This window comes from Salmo trutta, chromosome 29 (assembly GCF_901001165.1).
Source record: "Salmo trutta chromosome 29, fSalTru1.1, whole genome shotgun sequence".
NCBI classification, from domain to species: Eukaryota; Metazoa; Chordata; class Actinopteri; order Salmoniformes; family Salmonidae; genus Salmo; species Salmo trutta.
Window position 1 is genome coordinate 33,191,094 of NC_042985.1, and position 22,602 is coordinate 33,213,695.

At 41.9% G+C, this 22,602-nt stretch overlaps 2 protein-coding genes and 1 pseudogene across 5 annotated transcripts in view; 2 read left to right on the plus strand and 1 right to left on the minus strand.

Annotated features, from left to right (window-relative positions):
- LOC115167428 (myosin light chain kinase 3-like) overlaps window positions 1-1,708 on the plus strand; it is a 33,394-nt gene extending 31,686 nt beyond the window's left edge. For both annotated transcript variants that reach the window (XM_029721838.1, XM_029721837.1), the window contains exons 12-13: window positions 949-1,084; window positions 1,226-1,708. In XM_029721838.1, the coding sequence (XP_029577698.1) occupies window positions 949-1,084; window positions 1,226-1,300 (211 nt within the window). In that variant the 3' untranslated portion in view covers window positions 1,301-1,708. The remainder of the gene's footprint in view (window positions 1-948; window positions 1,085-1,225) is intronic.
- A 1,570-nt stretch (window positions 1,709-3,278) lies between these two features.
- Window positions 3,279-5,082, minus strand: LOC115167710 (origin recognition complex subunit 6-like; annotated as a pseudogene).
- A 559-nt stretch (window positions 5,083-5,641) lies between these two features.
- On the plus strand, window positions 5,642-22,483 carry LOC115167429 (vacuolar protein sorting-associated protein 35). 3 transcript variants are annotated; one of them, XM_029721839.1, is made up of 17 exons: window positions 5,642-5,801; window positions 6,676-6,774; window positions 7,016-7,112; window positions 7,262-7,385; window positions 7,599-7,781; window positions 8,225-8,444; window positions 10,462-10,545; window positions 10,657-10,766; window positions 10,891-10,987; window positions 11,253-11,401; window positions 14,806-15,013; window positions 18,223-18,378; window positions 18,470-18,592; window positions 19,650-19,829; window positions 20,013-20,252; window positions 20,625-20,768; window positions 21,345-22,483. In XM_029721839.1, the coding sequence occupies exons 1-17, from the start codon at window positions 5,799-5,801 to the stop codon at window positions 21,522-21,524; spliced, it is 2,397 nt and encodes a 798-aa protein (XP_029577699.1). In that variant the 5' UTR covers window positions 5,642-5,798; the 3' UTR covers window positions 21,525-22,483. The 3 variants fall into 3 exon arrangements, with proteins under 3 accessions (XP_029577699.1, XP_029577700.1, XP_029577701.1); XM_029721840.1 differs by having other exon boundaries at window positions 6,688-6,774; XM_029721841.1 differs by having other exon boundaries at window positions 6,691-6,774.
- Window positions 22,484-22,602: the final 119 nt, after the last annotated feature.

Genomic DNA, 22,602 nt, shown 5'->3' on the forward strand with positions numbered 1-22,602 from the left:
GAACAAGCATGGGAAACAGTGTTTAAACCCTTTACAATGAAGATCTGTGAAGTTATTTGGATTTTTACAAATTATCTTTGAAGGACAGGGTCCTGAAAAAGGGACGTTTCTTTTTTTGCTGAGTTTATATTGTTTTCCCTTCTTTGTCCTCCCTGCTCAATCATGGCCGTAGCACCATCTCATTTAGTAAAATGAAAAGCCTATTGTTTATGTAAGGCAGGAATATTCCAGCTGAATGCACCTCATTGCCACTGAATCACAATCGGACTGTTGATGGTTCATTTTGCCATTTGTCTAAATGGGTTATTTGAACATGTGCCATGAAATCCAAATGAGTTGAATAAACAGGATATAGAAAGTAGCACAGTTGAGTCACATTTAAATGCAAACTACACTGCCAGGGCCTGAGTGAGTTGTGTGTGTGTGTGTGCTCCCACACTGGACTGTTCACTGAGTGGTCAGCTGGCAGGAAACAACGACAGCCCGGATTGCAGATGGCAACAGCCACCTTGTTGTTCTTTTTGTGTTGTCACCGTTAATGATCTGGTCATTCCTAATCGGGGCACTCAGTCGTGTGTTATTCACCCCAACACCCGCTACCAGCCATGGGGAAGAGGATCATGGTGGGCTCATCATTAGCCTCCCTCTGTAGGCTACTTTTCTTCCCAGGGAATGGGTACATCTCTGCTGTTAGCAGAAGCTATTTCATGATAGGCTACCAGCATTAGATGAGGCATGGGTTACAGAGAATGTTTTCACCCCATAATGGCAGCGGCATTGAAAAGTCAGTTTATAAACAGAAAGGATTAATACGTTTTTGGAAGATGTCAAGTTTCGGGAGTTGTATGACATCGTGTAAAATTATAGTCAACCAATTCTCTTGATGAATGTCCATTTTGTCCGTAGACCTGTGTGTATTGATACTCCTATCCTGGGTCTGTATTGTAGCAGTCGACTCAGTGCAACTGGCTGCATGAAGCATGCCTGGCTGAACAATCTGGAGGATAAAGCCAAATTACACCAGGTGCGGCTCAAGTCCCAAGTCAAGCTCCAGCGCTACCTGGCCGCTCATAAACAGTGGAAGGTGAGGACTGAAGCCTGTTACACATGTTCCCATGCATCCCATCATAGGTCTACACATTGCATCTGTGTTACAGTGAATTGTCTGAATAATATTTTTTTTATAGGAAAGTGATCTAAATTCAGTTATTCTACTTCCTTGCAGAAACACTTCTATGTGGTTGCTGCAGCCAACAGGCTGAAGAGGTTTCGCCAGAATCATCCCATAAACACTGTATAGCAGTGAGAAGACTGTCAAAGACTGAGTAGTTGTACCTCCATGGCAGGCATTTCTGCCATTTATGCTAGTTGGACTGAGGCAACAGAACAGGATGTGATCTGCAACAGTGTCTGGCATTGGTATGCAGTGTACTGTAGTATTCTAATAACTTTTTATACTGTACAGTGCACAACTTTGTGCGGTCTTCCTGTTAGTGATTACTAAATTACCCTGGGCTCACAGTGCGAATCAAGCAGGTAGCCTACTACTTACTTAGGTGTACTTGTTTATTTAATGACAACTCTTACTGACATATGTTTGAACTGCTTTGCTGAATGTACATCACGTTGAAATCACAACAACACATTATTCACAAGGCTTTCATTTTTGGTTTATTTAATACGGTGAGTGAATTGTTACAATCACACAGATGACCTTGTCTTGTCAATCTTTCCTTCTATGAAGGCTTTGAATGGGCTACTTACTTGCATGCTACACAACCTGACTGACAGTATGGTGTTCCCATATAGCATTATTATGTGACAGTGTCCCCACCTCCACTTGAACTCACCAAGAATAACTCAATGACTATAAATGTTCATTTATTAAAATAAGTGAAGCCACAAATGGCCAGACTTATACTATTGTCAATAGTCTGGCACAGTGGAATCGCCATAACACCCATAAACACAAATGCTTCCAATGGTTTTTCCGCCATTCATTTTTCACATTGTGATTTTTTTATTTATTTAACCAGGCAAGTCAGTTATGAACAAATTCTTATTTACATTGACGGCCAAACCCTAACCCGGATGATGCTGGGCCAATTATGCACTGCCCTATGGGACTCCCAATCACGGACGGTTGTGATACAGCCTGAAATCAAACCAGGGTGTCTGTAGTGACACCTCTAGCACTGAGATGCAGTGCTTTAGACCGCTGTGCCACTTGAATGACAATTCTAATTAAATTGTGTGTTAGATGTAGGTGTGACGTTTTGATAGCTGTGTAATTCTCTCGGAGGTGTGTCATCAATATATTCGCCACAATTTACTCATTCAAAATGCTAATAATTGATAAAAGTCACCTTGTTCGAGAGATGTGTGGTTATCAAAACTTAGGAAGTAGTTCTAAAATCCCAGATGGAAAAAAATGAATGGTGAAAAAAACTATAAGAACCATTTCCAACTCATACTGTGGTACTCACTGTGGTCTAAATAAAAACCGTTGTTAATGCCAACTGTTAAGACTGTCTGTCATCCACCATAAATTGTGAACGCCAAAACGCCACAGAATGTTCATCTTAAAACTGTACAAATCCAACACATTGACCAGCAACAGCACAGCTCAATTCTCTTAAAGTAAGTCTCATACACTGCCACTGAGGGTCAGAAATGTCAAAGTACTGCATGGAATACAAACATATCATGCTTGCTTACAAGGGTAAGGCTTATAGCATAAAATAACCATGGTTGAAACAATAAACCATGATCAAATAAATAAACACTAATAAAAACATATTTCAGGTAACTTTCTCAAATCAGAAGCAAGCTCATATGTGCTTCATTACTAGACGTGTATCTGCTCATTAGAGTTCACATGCAAAGAAAACGAGAGCTCCAGCCTCACTACTCAGCACTGTAGACAGCATTTTCACTGATCACAAGCCCAAGGTTGTGAAAACATTTCCACTTTATGGCTGAGATGACTATCAAATTAACTTTTATGCATTGGCTTTAAGGGCATTTTCCAAGATTCTTCGCTTCCATTCTTCGTAATCTTGTGCAGCGCACTCCTCAGAGTCCTATTTCTGCTGCTTTTGAGACGTCGGCAGGTCTTCCTCTGAAAGGGAGGAGGAAAAGGCCTTCATAGACAGCACAAAATATTCCCTCTAACACTGTTTTAACCCCGCAATACAGCAAAGATTAAGAGTTACACTTTTCTAAGGACATAATCAGGAATTTGGTATGGTTATTATTTGGTCACACTTACCTTCCTCTTTTTGTTCTATACTTTCTATGAGGGTTTGTCTTTTCTGTGCCTTTTAACTGGATTCTTCAGTGGAGTGGCTTCTTCTATTGAGGAAAAAAATCAAGAGATAATTAAAGACCATACCTGAGAGAGAGAGGACCATACATGAACTCACTCTACCTACTGTCAGCAGAAACTGATTTCAGACTCGACATTCTGAGACTGCTTTTAATAGGCATGTTGTATGCCGCGATCGGGACATCCCTGATTGGGAGACCAACTCACTGAAGTTTTCAGTCCTAAAATAGAACATCCATTCTCTCCCACCAGGCAGTAACCACGACAACAATGAGAGAGAGGAATGACCTAGATTCTCTTTTCAACCAGGAAAGTAAAAATCCACACCAGGGGCAAAAGTACAAATGGCCACTATGAAAAAGGCCACAATAATTCAAACCCCAGCTTTCTGAAGCATATGTCACAAAAAAAAGGTATTGTTAGTTAACAGAACGTTAATGCTCGGAAGTACGTTTTTAAATCCAAAGGCCCTTCCTGGGCTTTCACCCATTTCCCACCATATGTTAGTCAAACCCCTTCATCATTTGACAGCAGATGTCCTGTCCCAGTTTCTGGAGCTGGGTGCACAGCCTGTCAAGATTCCCTTTTTAGCACCAGATGATGCTAACAGCTTCCTGTCCACTTTGATCTTCAAGCATCTGGAGAGATGTCCATGGGGATAGTGATTAGGTTTAATTAATAATCAGGTTGAATGGTTTATGGAGAAACAGTAACAGAAATACCATAACCCTCACTTGCATGCAGAGTTCAAAGCAGCTGTAGTGAAGAGTGGTTTTGACAGGTCCACATCTTTTTGCTGAGCAGCAGGAAGGCTCACTTCATACCTGGAACACAAACATGGATTAATCTTATTAAATTAACATATTTGCATTGACAAATGTATGATATTTGGGACAGTGTCTTGTTCAGGTAAGAAGACTTGCTGAAAATAGTCGTTTACTAAATATTTGAAGAATAGTTGTGTTGGCCAGAGTAGGCTACTCTTCAAGTTCTCACCGTTCTAGTATTTGGGTGGCTACTTTGATTGTATCCATGCACCCAAACTGAACAGCAAGGTCTCCGAGTCCTAGGTGAGACTCGAGGCCAAGCGTGCATTTATTCTAAGGCCTTCAGAGTGCTTTGATACGGCTTCTTGTTCAACACGGATAATTTGACGTCATATTCCTGAAGAAATAACACACAACCAGTTTTCATAGGGCACGTTACCTGAGCAACACCAGGGCATTTGTTTATTTGATTAACAGGTGAGATGCCTTGTCATCAAAACTAATATAAAAAAACGTACTTTGTCCAGGGGTAACTTAATTGATGTTGCTGCCAGTTCTAGGCAAATTACTGCTTTACTTGTACCAGTCCTGTACATTTAACCAGGGATAACCGCACGTACTCATCTGCTTGGCTGTTATGTAGATGCAGAGTTTAGGAAACTATATCAAGCGGGTTATCAAGCAGCTGGATAATAACAGTTGTTGGCAAGCAGGTTAGCTAGCTACCTAAAATCAATGGTATATGTTGATTGAACTATGATCCTGTCTCACGTATACTAGCTAGCTATTCCCTGTAGCTCAGTTGGTAGAGTATGGTGTTTGCCAAGGGTTGTGGGTTCGATTCCCACGGGGGGCCAGCACAGGAAAATAATTATATGAAATGTATGTATTCACTACTGTAAGTCGCTCTGGATAAGAGCGTCTGCTAAATGTAAAAATAATCGTTTTACAGACCCACCGTAAAACTCTTGCAGCGGTTATACCCATTTTAGATGCAAGTTTAGTAAACATTTAATTTTCCATTACCGATAACTAACTAATGTTCGTGACTGCCAACGACAGAATAAAAAGCTAACTTCTCCAGTCGAATTATCACACAAAAACATGCCTTTCGCGGCAAAATTGGCAGACACCACCACCCCTACCAGCCATCGACGCCTGTTTGCGTACTTGTTGCTGAAAATAACAACAGCATATTTATTTACGAAAGGAATTCAGCATCAAATGTTCTACTCATAATATATTTGCTTATATCACATTGTAGTAATTGGATCTCCGTTGTCTAAATATTTGCGCTAACACTACTGCAGGCAGTAATTTAGCCAATGGGAGACGTATTCCCACACTTTGTTTTCGGCTCAGCCAATGCGGGCGATTCTGTGGAAAGGGAAGCGGGGTCTTCACTAGTTATTAAAGCCACAAAGTCATAAACCCCGCCCATGTATACAATTTATCTTCTTAAAAGCTGATTATAAACCTAATCCTAACCTCAACCTTAACCACAGTCAATGCCAAACCCTATCTTTAAATTAAGACCAAAAAGAAAAGTGTTGTTTTCATAATTTTTTTACGACATAGACAATTTTGACTTTGTATCTGTGGTAACTTGTCGAAACTGGGTAGCTGGTGGATCGGTAGCAGTCACATGACTGGGAAACGATTTCAGGGTTAGCTACCAGTTTGCTGATACAAACTTGATAATCATGGTAAGTGAAAATGCAAGTATAGCTACACTTTACACTTGTGATTATTATCCATCCTAACCTCCTATGTGAGTCATTCATTTTCGGTATTGTTTTTTTGTAATTGCTGTATGGCTGAGACTGAGACTCGAAAACAGACTCAAATTGTGGGTGGTGCTAGTTAGCTACGGCCTAGTTAAAAGCCAGATAGCTACCTGCTAGCTAGTAGCTGGCTAAGGCTGTAGGCTAACTGTCAACCTATTTCATTTTTGAAGAATCGACCCGATTCATTCATGTCTAGCAACTCTTATGGTCGATTTGTTTAATCTCTTACTTTTAAGACACGAATTTCACAAAGTCAAAGGAGTGCAGTTTGTTAGCTAGTATTTTCATGAAATGTCTAGACGCGTTAGCCAGTTAGCTATCTAGCTAACTAACGTAGCTAGTAATGATCAAAGAAAATATCGATATAACTTAGCATATGTAACTAACTAACTAGCTAAACTCGATTGGTTATCCGTGACAGAGAGGTCCAAATATACAAACCTGGCCACCACAACTAACGTTAGCTATCTAGTTCAATAACGAAGGTTAGCCAACAGCCGTCAGTCATTGATCATTCATTCTGGTGATGCTAGAAATGAACATGGTTAGTGTGAACAGTGCATACGAATCAGTAGCTAACCACTTGATGATAGTCCGTTGACTCAGTGCTAGCTTGTAGTCTACACCTATTACACTATTGATGAGGCATGTGACATTTTCTTCACCATTTCTAATCTTAGGCAATCCAGAGTGCTGACATTAGGATAACTATGGACCACTGTAGCTATAATGGTGGAGTATGTCAGAGTAACATGCATGGCATTCCTCTGAGCTTCTGTGTGCTGTCTTTCAGCCTACCACACAGCAGTCACCCCAGGACGAGCAGGAAAAGCTACTTGATGAAGCTGTGCAGGCTGTCAAGGTCCAGTCATTTCAGATGAAGCGTTGCCTGGTAAGATCTGCCTATTTCCTCCTGTGCGGGTCCCTTTTGATTTCCTTCTCTTTTCTGTTAACAATATAGCACATATGTATTGTGTTCTCTGACCCTCATCAGTGTATGTGAGAGACAGTGTTTCTGAGCCACAAGTTACATTACAGCATATTTTGGAGGAGTGTATCAGATATTAAACTAACTGTACTGTATACTCATTGACTTGTTACTTGACTTGTTTGATTGACACTTCCATCTGTAGGACAAGAACAAGCTGATGGATGCATTGAAACATGCATCTAACATGCTGGGCGAACTCAGGACCTCCATGTTATCGCCAAAGAGCTACTATGAACTCTGTATCCTTTAACCTGCTGCAACCTATGGATCTCTGGTCTAGACATAAAAAAAATGCACTCCACATTCTCCAGATCATTTGACTGTTCTAGGCAAGTCCATGTTTGGTGTTGTTTACAATTGTGCTATGAGTCCCTAATTCTGAGTGCAGACATGGCCATCTCTGACGAGCTCCACTACCTGGAGGTGTACCTGACAGATGAGTTTGCCAAAGGCAGGAAGGTGGCTGACCTCTATGAGCTGGTACAATATGCAGGGAACATCATCCCCAGACTGTGAGTACTCAAGCATCCTAATGATCGTTTCAGATGGTGAATAAGTGTAAATGGAAAGCCTCACATGTTCTCTTGGACTAGCCTACTTGTACATATGATCAATCATGTGACAACAATGCCCTCTTTAGGCAGTGTGAACCAGTTGAAGGAGCTTGACCCTAGAGGTATAGGAAACAGAACAAGTAATGACCCCCCCCTCCTCTCCTCTCCCAGTTACCTGCTGATCACTGTGGGGGTGGTGTATGTCCGCTCCTTCCCTCAGTCGCGTAAGGACATCCTGAAGGACCTGGTGGAGATGTGTCGGGGGGTGCAGCACCCGCTGAGAGGCCTGTTCCTCAGAAACTACCTGCTGCAGTGCACCCGCAACATCTTGCCTGACGACGGGGAGCAGCTAGAGTAAGAACATAGGGAGAATCTCAATTGCATACCCCTTGCGTCCTCTCGCCTTGCCACCTTCACGAAACCCTTTGGAAGGAAGGACCTCTGGTTTTCTCATCCAATGGGTTTTGAGGAGGTGAGGAAAAAGAGGACGCAATTGAGATTCTCTGTCTCTCCTCACTGGGCTCCCCCCCCTGAGCTGCCCCTCACTCATTCTCATCGACCGATTCCCACTCGCAATCCAGGCCTCAGTGTGTTAATCAGACCTTCTCATTACGTTGTGTCCGTCCTCTGATTGAAAGAGATTTGAGCTCATTGTTTATCAATCATCCCAGAAGGTTTAAATGTGACCATAGAGTTATTGATTTAATGAAAAGGCTTCCTTTTGATTTACTTCCTTTTGATATGTCTTACTCCAGTTAACGAGGCAGAACCTTTGGTCCTCGTCTCTGTCTTTCCAGGGGGGAGGATGCGATGACGGGAGACATTAACGACTCCATTGACTTTGTGCTGCTGAATTTTGCTGAGATGAATAAGCTGTGGGTGCGCATGCAGCACCAGGGCCACAGCCGAGACAGGGAGAAGAGGGAGAAGGAGAGGCAGGAGCTGCGCATCCTGGTTGGGACCAACCTGGTTCGACTCAGCCAGCTGGAGGGGGTCAACGTTGAAAAGTATAAACAGGTTTGTGTTTACATGTCTGCCTATATATATCGATGTCTAGAGCTGCACATTTGCATGTACAATGGAACACTTGACATTAAATCTGAATGCTAATGTATGATTCATCTGAAACTGGCTTGAAGACTGTGTAGTTAATATGAATCAGTATGCTTTTTTATTTGCCACTTTTCAGATATTGGCTTGCAAATGAATTCATGTACTTGAATTGAGAGAATCATGCCATGCAAGGGAGCATAGGAACACATCATGTACTGTTCTAGAATAAAGAGCACCTGTAGAATTATGTAGGGTTTAGCCTTTGTCGGTTGTCTATCTGAGGGCGTGGAGACAAGAGAAGACGATCCTTGTCAAGCTCCGAGAGGGGTTCTTAACTCTTGGGGCTAGGGGGCAGTATTTTCACGGCCGGATGAAAAATGTACCCAATGTAAACTGGTTACTACTCTTGCCCAGGAAATAGAATATGCACATTATTAGTAGATTTGGATAGAAAACACTCTGAAGATTCTAAAACTGTTTGAATGGTGTCTGTGAGTATAACAGAACTCATATGGCAGGCAAAAACCTGAGAAAATTTCAACCAGGAAGTGTAAGGTCTGAGAACTTTAGTTCTACTTTTGAATCCCTAGAGAAACTACAAATACTTAGGGGTCACGTTGCACTTCCTAAGGCTTCCATTGGCTGTCAAAAGCCCTCCGAAAGTTGTTTCATACGTATCCAGTAACCGGGCAGAATATAGGAGCTCAGTTACTGAGTGGACTGCTGGAGGACAAAGGGATTGGAAATGCACGGTCACGTGAGCGCACCTTTCCTTATTTTTCTTCTGAAATGAATACGCTCTTGTCCGGTTGGAATATTATCGCTTTTCTACGAGGAAAAATACCATAAAGATTGATTTTAATCAGCGTTTGACATGCTTCTAAGTACGGTAATGGAACATTTTGACTTTTCGTCTCTGGTTCCGCGCTCGTGTGTTATTCCTTTGGATAGTGCTCTAAACGCACAAACAAAACGGAGGTATTTGGACATAAATATGGATTATTTGGAACAAAAACAACATTTTCTTGTGGAAGTAGCAGTCCTGGGAGTGCATTCTGACGAAGATCAGCAAAGGTAATACAATATTTCTAGTACTAATTCTGAATTTATGTTGCCCCAAACTTGGCGGGTGTCTGAATAGCTAGCCGTGATGGCTGAGCTATGTACTCAGAATATTGAAAAATGTGCTTTCTCCGTAAAGCTATTTTTAAATCTGACACAGCGTTTGCATCCAGGAGTAGTCTATCTATAATTCTTAAAATAATTGTTAGGTATTTTGTCAACGTTTATGATGAGTATCTCTGTAATATTTGTGCTCATTCACCGGTAGTTCTGGAGGCTAAACATTTTCTGACATTTTCTGAACGTCACGCGCCAATGTAAAATGCTGTTTTTGGATATAAATATGAACTTTATCGAACAAAACACACATGTATTGTATAACATAATGTCCTAGGAGTGTCATCTGATGAAGATCATCAAAGGTTAGTGCTGCATTTAGCTGTGTTTTGGGTTTTATTGACATATATGCTTGCTTGGAAAATGGCTGTGTGATTATTTTTGTCTTTGTACTCCTAACATAATCTAATGTTTTGCTTTCGCTGTAAAGTGGTTACATTAAGGAGAAGTGTATCTTTAAAATGGTGTAAAATAGTTGTATATTTGAGAAATTGAAATTATTAGATTTTTGCTGTTTTGAATTTCGCGCCATGCTATCTTGTCAAGCAATCCCGTTAACGGGATCCTATCTCAAAAGGGTCCCCAACAGGTTTAACCCTGAGCACCTCTTGATGTTTTATTTCTGCTATTATATCTACTTTACCTTAGAAATTATGTTTGGCAAAGAGGGATGCAGCATTGGATAAAATATTACGTTGAATATGTGTTACAACGTGCAGAAAATAAACAAATACTTAAGTCCCTTATATCTAGAGAGGATGCCCATTGTGTTACATTGTATTTGGGTTATTTCTCTCCCCAGATTGTGCTGTCCGGTGTCCTAGAACAGGTTGTAAACTGCAGAGATTCCCTGGCTCAAGAATATCTCATGGAGTGCATCATTCAGGTAACTACTGTTTCCAGTTTGTCATTGTGTCAAGGTCTGTAGTAGGAAATGCATACGCAGGAACTATTACTGATTCATCACATATGGCCTGGCTCTCCTCTTCTATAACAGGTTTTCCCTGATGAGTTCCACCTTCAGACACTGAACCTATTCCTTCGTTCCTGTGCCGACCTGCATCAGCACGTCAATGTCAAAAACATCATCATCGCTCTCATTGACAGGTGATGTAAACTCCGCTACATATGATTTCAGTTCAAGCAGTACACTACACACAGGATTGCAATTTTCCATTTTCCTTGGTATTGTATTGAAACCCACTGACGTGATTTATCTTCTTTGTTTTAGACTGGCTTTGTTTGCTCACCGAGAAGATGGACCTGGAATCCCTGCTGAAATCAAATTGTTTGATATTTTTTCCCAACAAGTAGCCACAGTTATACAGGCAAGCGATGGAGAAAGGCTTTATTCTATAATTCTTTTTCCTCTCTTGGCAATTAATTTACCCATTAATTTGGTTGTTATCAATATCTGCAGGGAAATTTCTATCTCTCGCTCCATTGACAAATTCAGGCACAAAATTGAGATCTAGTTTTTCTCTCATTGACTCAATCTCATGACCTTGATGTATGCTTAAGTTTAAGTAATTAAACTGAAGTAGGCTACATTATATGTTATTACATATTTTGTATTTCGTGTTTTCCCTCCAGTCCCGCCAGGACATGCCTTCGGAGGATGTGGTCTCACTACAGGTGTCCCTCATCAACCTGGCAATGAAGTGCTACCCTGACCGGGTGGACTATGTGGACAAGGTGTTGGAGAGCACAGTGGAGATCTTCAATAAGCTCAACCTGGAGCAGTAAGAGCACTACCATGTCCCTGTCTCAGTGTTACATAGTTGATCATCAGGATAGTTCTGCTTCTCCTTTGTTTGGTAGAGGAATTCATCAGACCAAAGATATACGTTCATGGAAATTATATTAGCAGGGTTTGCGTAATGCAGAAAAAAAAGATAAAACGCATAAGAAATATCTTGCTGCGTTTTATAAACGCAGATCTAAAATGCTACTTATTGTAATTTCAGCTCGTCATCAGACTCATTTTGTACGTTAGTTGCACTTCTCCACTTTGAGTATTCATGAATGGGCATTCTGGCAGCAGACAGGGCTCTGACTGATGTGTAGCTACAGTTGAAGTCAGAAGTTTACATACACTTAGGCTTGAGTCATTGAAACTCGTTTTTCAATCACTCCACAAATTTCTTGTTAACAAACTATAGTTGTGGTAAGTCGGTTAAGACATCTACTTTGCATGACACAAGTACATTTTTCAACAATTGTTTACAATTACAGTGGGTCAGAAGTTTACATACACTAAGTTGACTGTGCCTTTAAACAGCTTGGAAAATTCCAGAAAATGTCATGGCTTTAGAAGCTTCTGATAGGCTAATTGACATCATTTGAGTCAATTGGAGGTGTACCTGTGGATGTATTTCAAAGCCTACCTTCAAACTCAGTGCCTCTTTGCTTGACATCATGGGAAAATCAAAAGAAATCAGCCATGACATCAGAAAAAGAATTGGAGACCTCCAGAAGTCTGGCTCATCCTTGGGAGCAATTTCCAAACGCCTGAAGGTATCACGTTCATCTGTACAAACAATAGTACGCAAGTATGAACACCATGGGACCACGCAGCTGTCATACCGCTCAGGAAGGAGACACGTTCTGTCTCCTAGAAATGAACGTACTTTGGTGCGAAAAGTGCAAATCAATCACAGAACAACAGCAAAGAACCTTGTGAAGTTGTTGGCGGAACAGGTACAAAAGTATCTATATCCACAGTAAAGCAAAAAGCAAGGAAGAAGCCACTGCTCCAAAACCGCCATAAAGAAAGCCAGACTATGGTTTGCAACTGCACATGGGGATAAAGATCGTTCTTTTTGGAGAAATGTCCTCTGGTCTGATGAAACAAAAATAGAACTGTTTGGCCATAATGACCATCGTTATGTTTGGAGGAAAAAGGGGGGTGCCTGCAAGCCGAAGAACACCATCCTCACTGTAAAGCACGAGGGTGGCAGCATCATGTTGTGGGGGTGCTTTGCTGCAGGAGGGACTGGTGCACTTCACAAAGTAGATGGCATGAGGAAGGAAAATTGTGTGGATATATTGAAGCAACTCAAGACATCAGTAAGGAAGTGAAAGCTTGGTCGCAAATGGGTCTTCCAAATGGACAATGACCTCACGCATACTTCCAAAATGGTAGTAAAATGGCTTAAGGACAACAAAGTCAAGGTACTGGAGCGGCCATCACAAAACCCTGATCTCAATCCTATAGAAAATGTGTGGGCAGAACTGAAAAAGTGTGCGAGCAAGGAGGCCTTCAAACCTGACTCAGTTACTCCAGCTTTGTCAGGAGGAATGGGCCAAAATTCACCCAACTTATTGTGGGAAGCTTGTGGAAGGCTACCTGACACGTTTGACCCAAGTTAAACAGTTTAAAGGCAATGTTACACTCAATTAGTATTTGGTATGTAAACTTCTGACCCACTGGGAATGTGATGAAAGAAATAAAAGCTGAAATAAATCATTCTCTCTACTATTTTGACATTTAACATTCTTAAAATAAAGTGGTGATCCTAACTGACCTAAGACAGGGAATTGTGAAACTGCGTTTAAATGTATTTGGATAAGTTGTATGTAAACCTCCGACTTCAACTGTACCTTTCTCGGTGTAGCCTACTTTTCTACGATAAACATTAGAAATGTGATGGCCATGCATGGTTTTTGCAAAAAATACCTTGCTTTTTTACACCAAATAGTGTTCCACTTCTGTTGTCTGATGAAAATGAAGCTATTTTCTGCCAAATATGTTGCACTAATGTAGTATCTGTGAAGGAAAACAATAGTTGCACACCCCTGATCACTCTGTTGAAGCAAATAATTACTGTTGACTTTCAATATAAATCACCTGTGATTTCTTTTTTTGTTCATGGTCTGCGTTTTGAAAATGCAGATTTCTGAACTCTAATGCGACTCCTGATTAGTTTACTATAGCCTACTCCTATGAGTCCGAGGCTTTTTGGAAGTACTAAAGCTTTCAAATTTCTACCTATTCTGTAGTATCTTGCACAGTCGCGATTTTAACATGTGAATCTTGGTGGGGCAAAAAAATAAATATGTGAAGCCACTAAACAATACATGAACTGCGCTATAACAGTGACAAACGGTACTGTTAGGGCCTACATCAAGCTGTCCCAACACCTTACCACTGCTACACCTGGCTTTTTTGTTTAAAAGAAAATTGCCCCTTTTTCTCCCCAATTTCGTGGTATCCAATTGGTAGTTACAGTCATGTCTCATCACTGCAACTCCCGTACGGACTCTGGAGAGGCGAAGGTCGAGAGCCGTGCGTCCTCCGAAACACAACCCAACCAAGCCGCACTGCTTCTTGACACAATGCCCGCTTAACTCGGAAGCCAGCCACACCAATGTGTCGGAGGAAACACTGTACACCTGGCAACCGTGTCTGCGTGCATGCGCCCGACCCGCCACAGGAGTCGCTAGAGCACGATGGGAGAAGAACATCCCTGCCGGCCAAACCCTCCCCTAACCTGGGGGGGGGGGGGGGAGACACAAAACACAGCCACGCCATTGAATAGCAGGCTAGTGGTTGCTTTGCAATGCTTGCAGTTAGCCACTGATTCCTTACAAACCACTCATTGTTGAATTTGCAATTTCCAACTTGTGTAATATTTATGGCTGATGAGCACCGATACATTTTATCTATAATTTCTCTTCATTATTTCTCCTCATATGACAAGGATTAAAAATGATTTGCCAGTAGATTGTCGACTTGATTCATGATGACTGCTAGCAAATACTTTGAAGTAAGATGTTGACATGATCAGTCCAATCAAAGCTACAGTACATATAACGTCATTTGACGTCATTTTATCTGTGACTGATGACCTTGAGCCTTCTTGGAAGGGCACTTGTAATATAACTCTATGGCAGGACCCAAAGGTCTGACATTTTGGATGTCTACCCTTACTAAGGAATTAAACTTGGCGATTATGTAGTGTCCCCATGAGTGACAGAACACTGAGCCAATCACGGCGCAATGCTCCTATTTTCTGCTGTCTTGCCCCACCACCACAGAAAGCACTGAGCTATTTCCCAATTTTCATAAATAGCTGACAAAGGAAACGGCTGTAGCTACTTCAGTATTTTCATTCTGAACTCTATTGTCTCCCCCCTTTCAAAGCATTGCAACCAGTAGCGCGGTCTCGAAAGAGTTGACTAGGCTGCTGAAGATCCCAGTGGACACCTACAACAACATTCTGACTGTTCTGCAGCTCAAGCACTTCCCTCCACTCTTCGAGTACTTTGATTATGAGTCCCGCAAAAGCATGAGCTGTTACGTTCTGAGCAACACTCTGGACTACAACACCACCATTATATCCCAGGAGCAGGTCAGTACACACACACCAACGCACATGCACACATACAGTACCAGTCAAACGTTTGGAGACACCTACTCATTCCAGGGTTTTTCTTTATTTTTACTATTTTCCACATTGTAGAATAATCGTGAAGACATCAGCTATGAAATAACAAATGGAACAATGTAGTAATGAAAAAAAGTGTAAACGAATCAAAATATATTTGAGATTCTTCGAAGTAGCCACCCTTTGCCATGATGACAGCTTTGCACAATTTTGGCATTCTCTCAACCAGCTTCATGAGGAATGCTTTTCCAACAGTCCAACAAGGAGTTCCCACTTATGCTGAGCACTTGTTGGCTGCTTTTCCTTCACTCTGCGGTCCAACTCATCCCAAACCATCTTCATTGGGTTGAGGTCAGGTGATTGTGGGGGCCAGGTCATCTGATGCAGCACTCCATCACTCTCCTTCTTGGTCAAATAGCCCTTACGCAGCCTGGAGGTGTGTGTTGGGTCATTGTCCTGTTGAAAAACAAATGATAGTCCCACTAAGCGCAAACCAGATGGGATGGCGTATCACTGCAGAATGCTGTAGTAGCCATGCTGGTGAAGTGTGCCTTGAATTCTAAATAAATCACTGACAGCATCACCAGCAAAGCAGCATCACACCACCACCTCCATGCTTCTCGGTGGGAACCACACATGCGGAGATAATCCGTTCACCTACTCTGCGTCTCTCAAAAACACGGCGGTTGGAACCAAAAATCTCAAATTTGGACTCATCAGCCCATAGACAGATTTCCACCGGTCTAATGTCCATTGCTTGTGTTTCTTGGCCCAAGTAAGTCTCTTCTTCTTATTGGTGTCCTTTAGTGGTTTATTTTCAGCAATTCGACCATGAGGCCTGATTCACGCAGTCTCCTCTGAACGGTTGATGTTGAGATGTCTGTTACTTGAACTCTGAAGCATTTATTTGGGCTGCAATTTTTCAGATTGACTGACCTTCATGTCTTAAAGTAATGATGGACTGTCATTTCTCTTTGCTTATTTGAGCTGTTCTTGCCATAATATGGACTTGGTCTTTTACCAAATAGCCCTATCTTCTGTATACCACCCCTACCTTGTCACAACACTACTGATTGGCTCAAATGCATTAAGAAGGAAAGAAATTCCACAAATTAACTTTTAACAAGCCACACCTGTTAATTGAAATGCATTCCAGGTGACTACCTCATGAAGCTGGTTGAGAAAATGCCAAGAGTGTGCAAAGCTGTCAAGGCTAAGGGTGGCTACTTTGAAGAATCTCATCTAAATATATTTTTTTATTTGTTTAACACTTTCTTTGTTTGCTACATTATTCCAGATGTTATTTCATAGTTTTGATGTCTTCACTATTATTCTACAATGTAGAAAATGATACTATTTTTTAAAAAAAAACCTTGATTGAGTAGGTTTGTCCAAACTTTTGACCGGCATTGTACACACAAACACGTGCTACTTACTTATATTTTTGCACATTGAGCTGTGTACTTTCTCATAAGTGTTTTCTTGTTGTTGGGCTCTTTTCACCTTACTTTGTTTAGGTAAGCATGAACAAAAGGCTCTTTGTATTGAATACTTCAATGCAGTCTGGCTACTTATTTTCATCAATTCTCTTCAAGATATTGGCTGTTAAAGTCATAATAACCTTTTCTAACTTTTCAAGTTGGAAAAGGTCAGTGTGAACAATGATTCAGAGCACCAGTCTTTTCTAAGAGAGCTCTTAGTGGGACTCCAGGAGAACATTGATTTCCCAGTAATGCCATAAGAGGCCTTTTTAAAAGCCTTTCCCCCCCTAACTTATATAACTATCTTCACCCCCATACCTTATTGACCACGATATAACTTCTACTCTATTACAATATACTTGCAGTCTGTCGATTTTATTTTATTTTTATTTATTTTTTGCCGCTATTAGCCCTTTCCAGTCTGCTCAAGAAAGCTTATTGATGATACAGTGCCTTCAAAGTATTTACACCCCTTTTTACACATTTTGGTATGTTACAAAGTGGGATTGATTTATTTATTTAATGGTATTTTTTGTCAACAGTCCACACAATACTCTGTAATGTCAAAGTGTAAAGGTGAAATTTGTAAAATAAAAATTAAGCACTCATTTCTTGATTAGGTAAGTATTCAACCCCCTGAGTCAATACATTTTAGAATCACCTTTGGCAGCGATTACAGCTGTGAGTGTTTTGGGGAAAGTATCTAAGAGCTTTGCATACCTGGATTTAACAGTATTTGCCCATATTTAGTTAATTTATTTATTTTATAAATTAATTTTACAGTTCTTCAAGCTCTGTCAAGTTTTTTGTTGAATGTTGCTAGACAATCATTTTCAAGTCTTGCCATAGAGTTTCAAGCCAATTTGGCAAAACTGTAACTAGGCCACTCTTCTTGGTAAGCAACTCCAGTGTAGATTTGGCCATGGGTTTTTAGGTTATTTTCCTGCTTAAAGGTGAATTTTTCTTCCAGTGTCTGTCAGACTGAACCAGATTATCCTCTAGGATTTTGCCTGTGCTTGGCTCTATTACGTTATTTTTTTAAATCCTAAATAACTTCCTAGTCTGTTCTGATGACAAGCATACCCATAACATGATGCAGCCTCCACCATGCTTGAAAATGTGAAGAGTGGTACTCAGTGATGTGTTGTGTTGCATTTGCCCCAAACATAACACTTTGTATTCAGGACCAAAAGTGCATTTCTTTGCCACATTTTTAGCAGGATTACTTTAGTGCCTTATTGCAAACAGAATGCATGTTTTGGAATATTTGTATTCTGTACAGGCTTCCTTTTCGCTCTGTCATATAGATTAGTATTCTGGAGTAACTACAATGTTGTTGATCCATCCTCAGTTTTCTCCTATCACAGCAATTAAACTGTAACTGTTTTAAAGTCCCCATTGGTCTCATGGTGAAATCCCTGAGCGATTTCCTTATTTTCCGGCAACTGGAGTTGAATACTTATTGACTCAAGACAGTTAAACTTTTTATTAATTTGTTTTTAAAAAAATCTAAAAACAAAAGTACACTTTTACATTATGGGGTATTGTGTGTATGCCAGTGACACAATGTCAACTTTATCCATTATTTCAGGCTGTAACAACAATATGTGGAAAAAGTCAAGGTGTGTGAATACTTTCTGAAAGCACTGTAAATATCTCACTGCTGAAGCAACACTTTCTCTCTCCCTCAAGGTGGATGCCATCCTGACCCTGGTGTCGACACTGATCCAGGACCAGCCAGACCAGCCCGCTGAAGACCCAGACCCAGAGGACTTTGCTGAGGAGCAGAGCCTTGTGGGTCGCTTCATTCATCTGCTGCTTTCCGATGACCCCGACCAACAGTATCTGGTAAGCTTTGCTTCCCATACAGTTGAATTCCGTCAGATGTGAGATGTGTTTCATGGCATATGTTAATGGAGGGCTCCGTCATGTTCTTCAGATCCTGAATACAGCCAGGAAGCACTTTGGTGCTGGGGGCAACCAGAGGATTCGCTACACTCTTCCACCGCTGGTGTTTGCTGCATATCAGCTGGCTTTCCGCTACAAAGAGAACTCTTCATCAGTACGTCACGTAACCGTTACCGTAACTATACTGAACAACAATATAAACCCAACGTGTAAAGCGTTGGTCCCATTTTTCATTAGCTGAAATGGAAGATCCCAGAAATGTTCCAAACACACAAAACGTTTCTCTCAAGTGTTGTGCACAAATTTATTTACGTCCCTGTTAGTGAGCATTTCTCCTTTGCCTAGATAATCCATCCACCTGACAGGTGTGAGATATAAAGAAGTTGATTAAACAGCGTGATCATTACAATAAAAGGTCACAATGTGCAGTTTTGTCACACATAGATGTTTCACGTTTTGAGGGAGCGTGCAATTGGCATGCTGACTGCAGGAATGTCCAACAGAGCTGTTGCAAGATAATTGAATGTTAATTTCTCTACTATTATTTACCTATATTTAACTAGTCAGTTAAGAACAAATTCTTATTTTCAATGACGGCCTTGTTCAGGGGCAGAACGACAGATTTGTACCTTGTCAGCTCGGGGATTTGAACTTACAACCTTTCGGTTACTAGTCCAACGCTCTAACCACTAGGCTACGCTGCCGCCCCGATGCCCCCAATGTTGTTTTAGAGAATTTGGCAGTACATCCAACTGGCCTCACAACCTCAGACCACGTGTTACCACGCCAGCCCAGGACCTCCCCATCCGGCTTCTTCACCTGTGGGATCGTCGGGGAGGGGGGATGCTGAGGAGTATTTCTGTCTGTAATATAGCCTTTTTGTGGGGAAAAACTCATTCTGATTGGCTGGGCCTGGCTCCCCAGTGGGTGGACCTGGCTCCCAAGTGGGTGGGCCTATGCCCTCCCAGGCCTACCAATGGATGCTCCCCCTGCCCAGTCATGTGAAATCCATAGATTAGGGCGTAATTTATTTAAATTGACTGATTTCCTTCTATGAACTGTAACTCAGTAAAATCTTTGTAATTGTTGCGTTTATATTTTTGTTCAGTATACATATTATTATTTTTTTTACGAAGTTATGAAGAGGAAGATTTATGATAAACAGGAAGGTGGATTTTAACTGTTTCCTCTTTGTTGAACACGTCCCACAGGATGATAAATGGGAGAAGAAGTGCCAGAAGATCTTCTCGTTTGCCCACCAAACCATCAGTGCTCTGATCAAGGCTGAGCTGGCTGAGCTGCCCCTCAGACTCTTCCTACAGGGGGCGCTGGCCGCAGGAGAGATTGGCTTCGAGAACCACGAGACTGTGGCCTACGAGTTTATGTCACAGGTACAAGGGACAAAATGGGTTGAGTGTTAAATATTGGAGGAAGGAGGTCACTGCCCCTCTTCGCCTTAGGTTTACTTGTGCCCTGTGTTGGCAGCATTGATCCACTGATTTCACAGTCAGGAATTGTTCTATATCTGTTTTCTCTGAGAAACACAACACTGACGACTGCCCCCCCCCCCCCAGGCCTTCTCCCTGTATGAGGATGAGATCAGCGACTCCAAGGCTCAGCTAGCAGCCATCACGCTGATCATCGGCACGTTTGAGAGAACAAAATGCTTCAGCGAGGAGAACCACGAGCCTCTGAGGACGCAGTGTGCGCTCGCTGCCTCCAAACTGCTCAAGAAGCCAGACCAGTGTCGGGCCGTCAGCATCTGTGCACACCTCTTCTGGTCCGGACGCAACACTGAAAAGAATGGAGAGGAGGTGGGGGTTGTGATCACAAAGAGGAGAAATATATAATTATTGTGTAAAATACAGTGCAGTTCTAAAGATGGTGTCACCATAGTAACAGGACATGCAGGAACAGTCTAGTAACCAAGTATTGAGCTTGATTGCCTTGCTTTGTCTTCTGCTCTGATGAGATGTAAAAAAAGAAGAAAATGACAAGCAGGGTGGTAATTCTAAGGTTGCTTGCGTATAATGACACATAATCAGAGTATTGAAGCGCTGGAAATGCAGTAAGAGGTTCTCTTTTGTTCTATATTTATATTCAGAGTTTCAACTTCCTCTTCATCACAGGTGGCGTGTGTGTGAATGTGTGGTAGAAGAGTTTTACACCACCGTCTTTGTCCTCAGATTCTTGACGGGAAGAGGGTGATGGAGTGCTTAAAGAAGGCCCTGAAAATCGCCAACCAGTGCATGGACCCGTCACTGCAAGTGCAGCTCTTCATTGAGATCCTGAACAGATACGTCTGTTTCTACGAAAGAGAGAATGATGCGGTATGTGCGCATTTCTTCCCTTTTGTCCTCCTCGTCTATACTACCACGTCTATACTACCACTGACATGCTTTTTCAGAACCAGGCCTGCATTATGAAATCCTGACGTCTTCGACGTACTTCAAGTGCAGACGGTCACACTGAGCTGCCTGGAGTGAAGCCATCCAATCTCCCGTGTTCTCTGAGTTTATTGGAACAGTGTTGGGACTTGCTAGGACACCAAGGGGACACCCACTCTTTGGTGGTTATTTACCAGCGCAGCAAGGAGGGAAGGACAGGAGGCTACAGCTCACCTACCCACTCTCCCCAGACATACGGGGGGGTGTCTTACAGGGGGTTCTTCTTAACAGCTAGAGAGGGTACTAGGCCTCCAGGGACTGAGAACAGGGGTTCCATAGTCAGGACAACTTGAGACACTAACAATTTCCCCCCCCTAAATCATTATATAACTTTTGTCTTATAACTGAGTATATTTATGTATAGTTACAGTAGGTAATACACACTTTTTTTTCTTCTCACTAATTTCAACCTATTTGAAATGATTATTTGAAATCATGAGATGTCTTGATCCCCTGTAGGTGACGGTCCAGGTTCTGAACCAGCTGATCCAGAAGATCCGAGAGGACCTGCCAAACCTGGAGGCCAGCGAGGAGACGGAGCAGATCAACAAACACTTCCACAACACACTGGAGCACCTGCGTCTGCAGAGAGAGTCGCCGGAGGCCGAGGGGCCTGCTTATGAGGGCCTGGTGCTGTAGGGCTCGCTACACTTATAAATATCTATATATATTTACACACACAGACACACGTACACTCACACCAGGGTATTCCATCCATTGGGAAAAATGCCAACCCCACCAACAACACCTGCCTTCCATCTCTCTCTCTCTCTCTTTCTTTCTATCCTTTTCTCCTCTCACTTTATTTCATGTTACCATTTTTAGCATAAGGTGTTGCATTTACAGGTGTTGCTTTTGAGAATACATGGTGTACAGGCTGCAGTTTGCCTTGCACTTCCTGCGTGTTGTCATTCCATCATATTTGACCATTTCTGTTGTCCGTCGTCACCCTCAGAAGGCGAAGATATAGCCAGTGGAAGCTCATGTTTAAACTTTGAACCCTACTCATCTCCTCTGTCTGTACGTCATCACGATTTCATGGTCATGCAAACGAAAGAAATTGCCTGCTTTTATGTCGCGTCATTACTAGGTCGTACTGGGGGAGAGTTATCCCATTGACCTAACGCTGTGACCCAACAACCCCTTCTCCTCCACGGACTAACACCTGGGCAGTCGGCTGTAGATTTTCCTTTGCCCTCTCTCTCCTCAACGGCTTCACTCATTTAGCTTGAGCTTTTCTTTTTTTTGGTTGCGGCCTTACTTCTGTGGTTGGCAGCCATTTGTAGAGAGTTAAACGGCGTGTGTTGGTGCATGCTTTTGCATAGACCTGCTCTGGATATCTCAATGAGTGGTAGGAGGAACGGATGTGTATGATACCCCTTTGTCACTGGCGCTACTAAAGTGGCAGCTAACCTTAATTTCTTAGATGTCCACATCGATTAAAAGATCTCTGCTGGGGGTGGGTTCTATTCATCTCGTTGTCTTCTGGATTCTGAACCCTATCTATTGTATGTATGAGCTACTTGTAAATCAGCAAAAATAGAATAAATATCAATATCATGTCGTTTGCACAAATAAATAAATTGATATTAACCCTACATGTCTATAACTTGGTGTACTTCTTCTGTTATGCTGCAGGTATCTAGCCTCTGGTTTTGAATTAATACTGAGTTGGTGCACTGAAGTGCAAATGAGGGGAGAAACAACACGTTAGTGA